This window comes from Acomys russatus, chromosome 31, assembly GCF_903995435.1.
Source record: "Acomys russatus chromosome 31, mAcoRus1.1, whole genome shotgun sequence".
NCBI classification, from domain to species: Eukaryota; Metazoa; Chordata; class Mammalia; order Rodentia; family Muridae; genus Acomys; species Acomys russatus.
The window spans coordinates 14,180,026-14,191,010 of NC_067167.1; the positions used below are offsets into that span (position 1 = coordinate 14,180,026).

General features: G+C 44.6%; 1 protein-coding gene across 1 annotated transcript; it reads left to right on the forward strand.

Annotated features, from left to right (window-relative positions):
• Positions 1-3,752: 3,752 nt before the first annotated feature.
• Positions 3,753-4,394, forward strand: LOC127212679 (inhibitor of nuclear factor kappa-B kinase-interacting protein-like). The gene has a single exon (XM_051172761.1). It carries the CDS (start codon positions 3,753-3,755, stop codon positions 4,392-4,394), a length of 642 nt encoding a protein of 213 aa, XP_051028718.1.
• Positions 4,395-10,985: the final 6,591 nt, after the last annotated feature.

The following is a 10,985-nucleotide window of genomic DNA, read 5'->3' on the forward strand; positions in this document are numbered from 1 at the left end:
CAAAAAAAAAAAAAAAAAAAAAAGGAGTCAGTAAATGTTGGGGGAGAAGCCTAGCATTTGAGAAACTGAGGAGAGAGAATCAGGAATTGAAGGGTAACCTGCGCTTACATAGTGAGCTCCAGGCCAGGCTGAGCTACAGAGTGAGAGCCTCCAACAAAGTGTCAGGGAAGCTGATTGGCCCACAGATCATTTCCTGGAACAGTGGTGCTGTGCTTGTAGATACAGACACTATTACGTTACAGGAGCAGGGCTGGTAGAGTGTCTGCCTAGCTTTCCTGAAGCACTGGGCTGTGTCCACCGCACTGCATAAAAGCAGGCTATTGGCACAAGGCTGTAATCTGACACTGGGGAGAGCAAAGCAAGAAGATCATAAATTCAAGGTCATCCTCAACTACAAAGTGTTCAAGGTCATCTTAGGCTGCATGAGATTCTGTCATTACGTACACATACGCATGCATATATACATACGTACATACATACATACATACATACATACAATACGTCTGCACTCGGGAGGCAGAGGCAGACGGATCCCTGTGAGTTCAAGGCCAGCCTGGTCTACAAAGCAAGTGTGTAGGACAGCCAAGGCTACACAGAGAAACCTTGTCTCAGAAAAAAAAGAAAAGAAAAGAAAAGAAATAAAACAGAAGCAAACCTTCTATTCCTCTCACCCAGGAGAAGCTGTCTCGGCAAACAAGTGTATTGCAAAAGGTGATCCCTAAAAATGAAATGGTTTGCAGTTGCTGCTGATGTTCTTCCTGTCTGTAGCTACTAATTCATGCCATACTCAGGCTAACCTTATCACAAGCTGCCTCCTCTAGCCGAAATGCATTCTGGGTCACCAACTCCACCAGTTATTGATGTAGCGTGAAGCTCTTGAAGAGAAAAGGTCCTCAAATACACACTGAAACCAAACGTGCGCTGGGGCCGAGAGGGGGGCTTTGCTAGCTGCCTCAGTTCAGCAGACTCACTGCAATCCTTCTGCTGTAGTCACTGCTGCCTAAATCTGCATTCAAAAACTCCTATTCTGGGAACCAGGGAGACAGAGAGTGAAGCTGAGACTCTTGAGTTTGGATCCCCACCACCCACAGGAAATTTGGGCCGTACATGGCTCAGTGGTTACGAGCGCTTGCTCTTCTTCCAGGTGACTCCAAGTTTGGCTCCCAGGACCCACGCAGAAGCTTCCCAACTCCCTGTAATTCCATTTCCAAGGTATATGAGGCCCTCCTGTGGTCCACATAGCCTTCTGGTCTATGTAGTACACACAAACTCATGTCAAGACTTGTTTTTTAATATTTTCAAAACTTGGGCGTGGGGTATAGGCCTCCAACCCCACCTCTTGATGGAGCTCACTGGCCAGCCAGTCTAGCCAGTCGGTCAGCTCCATGTTTACAGAGAGACCTTGACTCAAAATATAAGGTGGTACCATGTGTGGTGGCACAAGCCTTTGATCCCAGCTCTCAGTCCAGAGGGACATAGTGAGACCCTGCCTCCAAAAAGAAAAAGAAAAAGGAAAAAATGTGGAGAGGCATAGCAGAATACACTTGAGATGCACACTGACTTCTGGCCTTGGCATATACAAATTAAAGACTCACACAGAAACACCACACACAAAAGACTATTCTGAGTATATTACATTTTTTTCCTTATGTTAGCCAAAATAATCTCAAAAAGGTAACTGAGTAAGCCAGTACAATCTAAGAACGATGACGACCCACCAGAAACACTGAAGAAATACATGGTTCCTCTAGAAAAACACCTGATGCCAGTAGGTTAAACAGCATATCTTTATTTTATGAAAAAATGCTTTCGACCTCCATAGCTGCTTTCTGTTCCATGTCTTTTTTGATGAGTTTTACATAGTTTCTTGACAATCTGCTTCCAAGTCAAAATAACAAACACCCCCAAAAACAGAACCTGCCCTGATCCTACTTGCATGTGATGTATGGCCTGGCAAGGTGTTTGGTCAAACTGCTTTACTCTCAGCAGAAAACTACAGCACGCAGAGGTCAGAGGGTAGCTTTGGGGTTGTCTGCTCTCTCCTTCCACCATGTGGGTCCCAGGGAATGAACTCAGGTTCTCAGTGTGGCAACAAGCACCGTTAGTCACTGATCAGCTCAGCAGCCCAGCCAATCATCTGCCTTAAAGATCTTTTGTTGGTTTGTCTGGTTTTGGTTTTGGGGTTTTTTGTTGTTGTTGTTGTTGTTGTTGTTGTTGTGTGAGACAGGGTTTCTCTGTGTAACCTTGACTGTCCTGGATCCACTTAGTAGACCAGGCTGGCCTCAGACTCACAGTGATCCACCTGCCTCTGCCTCCCAAGTGCTAGGATTAAAGACCTGCGCCACGACCACCTGGCTTTTACTTTTGGTTTTTCAAGATAGGGTTTCTCTGTGTAGCTGTAGCTTTCCTGGACCCGCTTTGTAGACCAGGCTGTCCTGGAACTCACAGGGATCTGCCTGCTTCTGTGCCTCCCGAGTGCTGGGATTAAAGGCGTGCGCCACCGCGCTGGAAGATGGTGTGGGATCCCCTAGAGCTGGAACGACAGGGTTTGCAAGCCAGCTAACATGTGTGGCAGAGCATTTGTCTAACATGGATGAGGCCAGCAGCACAAAAAAGAAAAACAAAAACAAAAACAAAAAACACCAGGAGTGGTGCCTCTCACCTGTGGTTGAGCTATTCAGAAAGCTAACACAGAGGCAGAAGGATCATCTGAGTCCAGAAGTTCAAGACCAATTTGGGCAACATAGCAAGACCCGTCAATAAAAACTACACCAGGCAGTGATGGCGCATGCCTTTAATCCCAGCACTTGAGAGGCAGTGGCAGGCAGATCGCTAAGTCCAAAGCCCAAAGCCAGCCTGGTCTACAAAGTGTGTCCAAGACAGCCAGGGTGTTACACAGAGAAACTCTGTCTCACAGAGAAACAAACAACAAAGACGAACACAAAGAAAAAGAGGTTAGGGCTGGAGAGATGGCTCAGTGGTTAAGAGCACGGCGTGCTCTTCCAGACGTCCTGAGTTCAATTCCCAGCAACCACATGGTGGTTCACAACCACCTAATAATATGATCTGATGCCCTCTTCTGACATGAGGTATACATGCAGGCAGAACACTGTATACATAAATTAATAATAAATACATTTTTTTAAAAAAGAAAAGTCATTTCAGGTCTGGGTGTGGTGGTGCACATCTTTAACCCAGCACTCAGGAGGCAGAGGCAGGCAGATCTCTGTGAGTTCGAGGCCAGCCTGGTCTGCAAAGTAAGTCGAGGACAGCCAAGGCTACACAGAGAAACTCTGTCCCGAAAAACCAAGAAAAAAAAATAAAAAGAATGAATGAAAAGTCATTTCCAGTAATGTTTATGAAATGTCCTGAGTATTTTTCTTATTCATTAGCAATATACTTAAATTATTTTAATCCTCATTTTTATTTCCTATTATAGTTTTTTTTTTTTTTTTTTTTTTTTCAGTGCTGGGATTCAAAACCCAAAGCCCCTTCAGCCTTAGGCTCACTCTTTCAATGCTGTCTTATCGAATGCTTTCCCAAAGAACATAAGGAAAAAAAAAAAAAACATGAAATTGAAAGTTGAATTTTAAATGTTAAGTTTTTGACTAATTTAATCGCTGTGATATTATATTTCCTCATAGTATCAGAAATATGAAGCTCTCCTGCAACAACTGAAGGCATCTCAAATAGTGGCTCATCTAAAGCTCCTGAGGGAAGAGATTCATGAGATGCAAGCCTGGTCTAACAGGATGACTGAGAAGCAGCATATATTCAATACAACAGTAACAAGTCTTTCTCAAGACGTTGCAACAATAGACCAAGGGACAGCATCCACGGCCAGAGATGTGGGTCTCAAGATTACAAGCGTAAAAACAGATATACGGCGCATCTCTGGTTTAGTAAATGAAGTCACATCATTAACAGAAGCTGTGCAAGAACTTAAAAATAAAGTCAAAAAAGTAGAAACCGCTACAGTAGAAAACATAGGTGATCTTCTCTCAAGCAGCATTGACCGAACGGCAGCACTCCGAGAGACCGCAAGGGAAAATTCCAGAAGAATTGATTCCGTCGCAAAGAGGCTAGCTGAGCTCCAGGGAGACTTTGACAAGCACACGGACAGATTTTTAAGCTTAGAAAGTGACAGGGCTAAAGTTCTGAAGGCAGTGAGTTTTGCAAATGATCTGAAACCAAAGCTATATAATCTGAAGAAGGACTTTTCACGTTTGGAGCCACTGGTAAATGACTTAACGCTACGTGTCGGGAGGCTAGGCTCTGACTTAATTCAAAGAGAGAAAGAAATTGCTTTCTTGAAGGAAAAAATCTCTAATTTAACAGTAGTCCAAGCTGAACTTAAGGACATTAAAGATGAAATAACACGTATTTCAGGTTAGCTTGATATTATTTAGATTAGAAGTAACTTTTTAAAAATTAGATTGCTGTTGTAAACAGACTAACAGAATAAATACCATTTGTGTTTGATACTATTTTGTTCCGTAATGCTTCTTTTCTGACTTATTTATCTTTATGGTGGTTGTGTAGGTGTGTATCTGAGCAGGCCGGAGAGTGTATTGGATCCCCTAGAGCTAGGCTTACAGACAGTTGTGAGCTATCTGATATGAGTGCTGGGAACCGAACTTGTGTCCTCTAGGTAAGTAGCTAGCACTCTTTTGTTTTGTTTTGTTGTTGGGGTTTTGTGTTTTGTTTTGTTTTTTGAGACACAGTTTCTCTATAGCCTTGGCTGTCCTGGACTCACTTTGTAGACTAGGCTGGCCTGGAACTCACAGAGATCCGCCTGCCTCTGCCTCTGCCTCTGCCTCTGCCTCTGCCTCTGCCTCTGCCTCCCGAGTGCTCGGATTAAAGGTGTGCGCCAGCCACCGCCCGGCTAGCACTCTTAACAGCTGACCGGTCTCTCCAGCCTCTTAGTAAATTGAAACAGATTGAACATTTAAATCTACAAAGTAATGATAGTGACACTTGCCGCTTCCCCGTCAGATAAGCCTCTGAGCGTTTTCTATGAGGGCATTTCCAGAGAGACATAAACCGAGGTGGGAATGTCCATGGTGACGCTGAGCCATCGCATGGGCTGGGATCCTATACCGGGCAGAAAGAAATGGGTGAGCAGAGCGGCAGCGCTCCTCTCTGCTTCCGGCCCTTACATTTCTGGTAGCTAGGCCTTTCCTGTCAGGTGTTTCGTCACAGCAATCAAAAAAGTAACTGCACCGCCAGCCCACAGTGGGAATCTAGCCAGGCTAGCTCTGGATCTCTGCTTGCCTCTGGCATCCCAGAAGCTTATTTGTGGTGGGACCCTTGCTGAGGATCTTCCCCTGGGGGATCAGGGCTGTCACATATGTTACCCAATCAAAGGAAAAGAAACTAGAAAGGTTACAGCCAGGGAAAACAATCTGGTAACAGTGGGATCTTCCTGGTTTTCAGAGATGGGGAAAAGAAATATTATTTTTTAAGATTTTTTTATTTTTACATATGGTTATATGGGTACTCTATGTGCATATATGCCTGCATGACAAAAGAGGGCATCCGATTCTATTATAGATGGTGTGAGCCACCATGTGGTTGCTGGGAATTGAATTCAAGACCTCTGGAAGAGCAGCCAGAGGTCTACACTGCTGAGCCATCCATCTCTCTAGGCCCTGAACAATGGTGTTTTAGTGTAAGCTACTATATAACCAACACCAACTGGGCAGGTGACACACACCTGTAATCCCAGCCCTTAGTGAGGCAGAGGCAGGTGAAGTTTTGAGGCGAGCCTGGTCTACAAAGCGAATCCAGGACAGCCAAGGCCACACCGAGAAACCCTATCTTGAAAAAAAAGCCTTTAAAAGAGCAGGGCATGGTGGCGCACGCCTTCAATCGCAACACTTGGGAGGCAGAGGCAGAGGCAGAGGCAGGTGGATTTCTGTGAGTTTGAGGCCAGCGAGTCCAGGATAGCCAGCAGGTTACACAGAGAAACCCTGTCTCAAAAACAAAACAAAAAACAACCTAAAATAAGGGAAGAAAGAAATGAAGGAATACAGACAGACAGATGACATGGCTCATTGGTTAGGAGCTCTGGCTGCCCTTCCCAGAGGACTGCAGGTCTGAGTCCCAGCTTTCACATGGCAGCTCACAACTGTCTGTAACTCCAGTCCCAGGACTTCCAATTCTCTCTTCCAGCCTCCGCAGGGACCAGGCATACACATGGTACACAGACATACATGCAGGCAAAACTACTTAGACACAGAAAGAACAATAAAGTAATTAAAAAAAAAAAAAAAAAAAGAAATAGCAAAATCAGAGTAGCCTGAAAATACTAGAAATCTGTTCCTCACTGTCCCAGAGGCTGCAAAGTCCAGGATCGAGGCATGGGTAGACACACGTGTGGTGAGGGCTTTCTGGTTTGTAGAGTGTCATCTCACTCTGCTCACCAGCCCATTAGGCCTCTTTCATGAAGGCTCCCATCCTGATCCTGACCTAGTCACCTCCCAAATTCCTTACAGTTATTATTAGATGTGAATTTTGGAGAGATAAGCTGTTATATTTTTATAAAACTAGCTTGTTTCTCTCTTAACACAGCTATGACACAGATGATTGAGACTCTTATATTTGTCTAATAAGCTTCACGGCACAATAACTGAGCAGTTATTACTGTATTTTTTTTTTCCGAGACAGGGTTTCTCTGTGTAGCCTTGGCTGTCCTGGACTCACTTTGTAGACCAGGCTGGCCTCGAACTCACAGCTATCCGCCTGCCTCTGCCTCCCGAGTCCTGGGATCAAAGGCATGCACCACCACGCCCAGCTTATTACTGTATTCTTAACCCTCTAAGCTAATCTGGTTTCCTCCCAGCGTACATCCCAGAGATGCTTGCACTTTGTAGCTTTTCTGCCCCAGCTCCTTTTCCTGATGTCTCTTGGACCTCTCCCATGACTAAATTCCCTTCTTCTCTTCCTTCCCTGGCTGGCAGGAAGTCCAGCCCTATTCTCTCCCCTGCTCAGTGGTTGGCTATAAACTGCTTTATTGGCATATCAGGCGGCAATTGGGAAGCAGAGTTTATAAAACATTAAGACAGGAAATTCTCAGAACAAAGCTTGCAACCAGATTTGGGGAGGGGGAGGGGTGTACAGAAATCAAAATTTGAATTACCTGATAACCTCATGCCTACAATAAGCTCTCATAACATGAGGGTCACGGGAAATGGAGCAGGAAGTAGCATCTAGAGCAATGTTGATAGAGACAGAAGGGTGTAGGCTTCAACTTTTTCCAAACCTACTTTGAGATTTTTTTTTTTTAAGACTCATACCTTCCTTCCAACCCACCTACCTTAGATAGGAGAGAAAAGAGGTTACTGGGAACAGGAGAAGTAGACCTTTTTGGACTCAGTTCCTGGGAATGATTGCCCGGGTGTAGTCGGCAGGACTTCAGCAGACCAGCAATGCAAACAAAGGTTTTGCTGGAACCCGAACAGTAGTCAGAACCCGGAGCCCCGAAGCCTTCTCTGGAGCGGTATCTCTTGGAGCGTCTCGAAGTGGAGTGATGAACAGCCAAACAACACCAGGACCCAAAAAGCCCAAGCACCCTGTTTTGGGCACACATATATACATATATATACTCTCAAGAGTCTGTTCTAAGATGTGTTTCAGCTGGCAAAGACCAAGCCCCCCGCACGAGGTAGTTCGTCTTCTAGTGGATAAACATCACCTGTTTTCTCACAAGCCTGTTCCTCATCCCACATTTGGGATCAAAACAAAGACATGTTTACATCCACTACAAAAGGACGTAAGCCAATGTGGTGCAGGGGACTTCTGAAGCTACAGCACAACACTTGTGATGATGTGCACAGAAGCAGCCAAAACAACTTGAGAATGAGAATCTACATTAAAAACGGTGAAATGGCTCAGAGGCACTTGCCACCTGAATTCAATCCTGGAGTCCACGTGGTAGAAAGAACTGACCCCCACAAGCTATCCTCTGACACCTCTATATATGTCAACACACACACACACACACACACACACACACACACACACACACACACACACACAAAACCCATAATAACATTAGCAATTCTAATTACAGAAACTATTGTGGTTAAAAAAAAAAAAGTACAGTGATGGATTAGTGTTCTTAGCCACTGAGCATCTCTCAGCCTATTTAGGGGGCTGGAGGGATGGCTCAGAGGTTAAGAGCACTGACTGCTCTTCCAGAGGTCATGAGTTCAATTCCCAGCAACCACATAGTGGCTCACAACCATCGATAATGAGACCTGGTTCCCTCTTCTGGCCTGCAGGTGTACAGGCAGAGCAATATGTACATAATAAATAAATCTTTAGGAAAAAAAAGGTGGGGAGGAGGCTTTGGGATAGAGCCTGTTGAATAAGTTACCTAGGGTTTAACCGGCCTCTGTCCTTCCACAGCTGGAGAGCATTCTGCCTGTCTCTGACTCAGCTTGTTTTAACTACTTGTTTCCCATTCCTGGGTCCATGACTCAAGTTCTGCCTGCTGATCCATGTCAGGAATTCTACCTTTAGCTGCTTCATTCCTTTGCTCAAAAACATTTATGAAGTCAAACAAGGTGGCCCATGCTTGTAGTGCAAGCATTTGGTAGGGTGAGGTTGGAGAAACCTTTCTAGTTCAAGGCCAGCCTGGGATACATAATGAAATCCTGTCTCGAAACAAAAAACAGCAAAAATCAATCAAAGCCACTAGGCTTGGCATCAGGGCAGCCTGCGTTACAGGAGACCTTGCCAGGAGTGGTGGCGCACACCTTTAATCCCAGCACTTGGGAGGCAGAAGCAGGGGGATCTCTGTGAGTTTGAGGCCAGCCTGGTCTACAAAGGGAGCCCAGGACACCCAAAACTACAGGCCAAACAGAGAAACTCTGTCTCAAAAAACAAAACAAAACAAAACAAAAGAGGTAATCAGGTCAAACCAGGTAAAGATACCTGCCACTAAGCTTGATGACCTGAGTTCAAACCCCAGGACTCACCTGGTAGGAGACCCAACTCAAATTTTCCTCTGATGTCCACACACGTGCTTAGGTATACACAAGTCCACACACATTCAGATAGCACGCTCAAACAATGTAATACATTTAAATGAGTAAATAAACCAGCTATTTGAAGATCTGAGACCCACCTCAACTGTCACTTACTTTATCAAGGTTTTATTGTGACTGTTGCATGTGTGGCACTTGATAGTCTAGGGGCATGCCTTTAATCCCAGCCCTTGGAGGCAGAGGCAGGTAGATCTCTTGAGATTGAGGCTGGGGGTCACCACAGCACAAGGAACTGTATTAAGAAGTGAAGGTGACATTGCATGGACTTGGATAAAGACAACTGAGAACAGGCTGGCTTCTAAGGGACAAATTACTCAACAGTTAATCTAAGGAAAGCTAACTGATTAATATATATATTTCTTTGATATTTTAGAGAAGGCACAACATTCAACTGTGAACTATAGATTCCTCTAAAGTTAAATCAGTTTGTTTCTTGCCAGGTGTGGTGGCACACACCTTTATTCCAACTCATGCTGTAGACCAGGCTGGCCTGAAACTCACAGAGATCCACCTGCCTCTGCCTCCCAAGTGGTAGGATTAAAGGCGTGCACCACTCCCACTAAACCTACTCAGAAGAACATTTTGGACTCTTCTGTAGTATCACAGAAATGTTAATAATCCCAGTTTTAAAAAAATGACCAAAACATTTCATGAAGCTTTGCACAAAAAGCCATTGCTTTCTCAGTTTGATTTGGGTCCACCAGTCACCAATGCAAACCATCTAGCAAAATCAGACTTTGAGATTTAGCTGCTCTTATCAGCTGGACATGGTGGGTCCCGAACTTTAATCTTTGGAGCCTCTGGACATCACTATAAAGTCAATTGTCTTTCAATTCCAACAGAGTCCAGCTGAACTGCCAATCTCAGTACTATAACTAACATTAGACATGTAGTTAAATATAAAAAAGAAAAACTCAACATGTGCATCATGAGATTTGAGTATTTATTAGTACATCTGCAAGCAGAAGTTCTAAGTAGCCCAGCTGGCCTCACACTGGCAATCCTGCCTTCATCTCACAAGTGCTGGGGTTACAGCACACAACCCATTGAATTTGTTGTTCCCTGTCCCCCAAGACAGTTTTGCTGTGTAGCCTTGGCTGCCCTGGACCTTGCTCTGTAGGCCAGGCCGGCCTTGAACTCAGTGATCCACCTGCCTCTGCCTCTGACTCCCGAGAGCTGGGATTACAGGCGCGTGCCACCACGCCCAGTCCAAATTAATAAATTTTTAAGTAGAAATTTTACTTGGATTTTGAGGAACAAATTCCTGTGGAGCACTTAGAAATGGTTTTGAACTAACTGGATAGAACAATTTTCCACAGCCTGAACACAGTATACTTTGTACCAACACCTGCTCTCAGCAGAACTTGAATCCTACACTGGGCACTAACACGCCTTGTGTATCCTGAATAGTTTTAGGTCCCTGATCTATTTTGGGTTGGCTGCACCAATCTATTTCCATGCTGGCAACTACCACTGTAGCAAGAAATTCAGTCTTAGGCAAAGTATGATTCACACCTTCAATGACAGCCCTCAGGAGGGAGGCATATGTCTGTGAGTTCAAGACCGGCCAGAGTACATGAGGACCTATCGAAAAATAAGTAAATATTTACTTTTTCCTTGTATCTAGTATTTGTTGTATGGTGGAAGTTTCTGAGAAGACTTTAATGGTTAAGTCCTAAGTCAGCTTCAGCCTTGCTTTTACTGGAAGCCTTAAATACCACCTGTCCTGGAGCCACCATGCTAAAGACAGCCACTAATAAAATAAGCTGGAAGAGACCCTTTCAAGCCCAGGTAAAGAAAAAGTTGTAAGGCCCCAAGCCAAAACAGCTCAATAGATACTTGAAAATGCCTGCGACTTTGTGCCACAACTTTTAGGCCTACTGCTGCTCTAAGGATCACAGTAACCGTCCTGTTAGGCCCAGAAAACACATT

Excerpts from the sequence above, each read along its gene's own strand:
- LOC127212679 (XM_051172761.1), top strand. The coding sequence starts at position 3,753 with ATGACTGAGAAGCAGCATATATTCAATACAACAGTAACAAGTCTTTCT.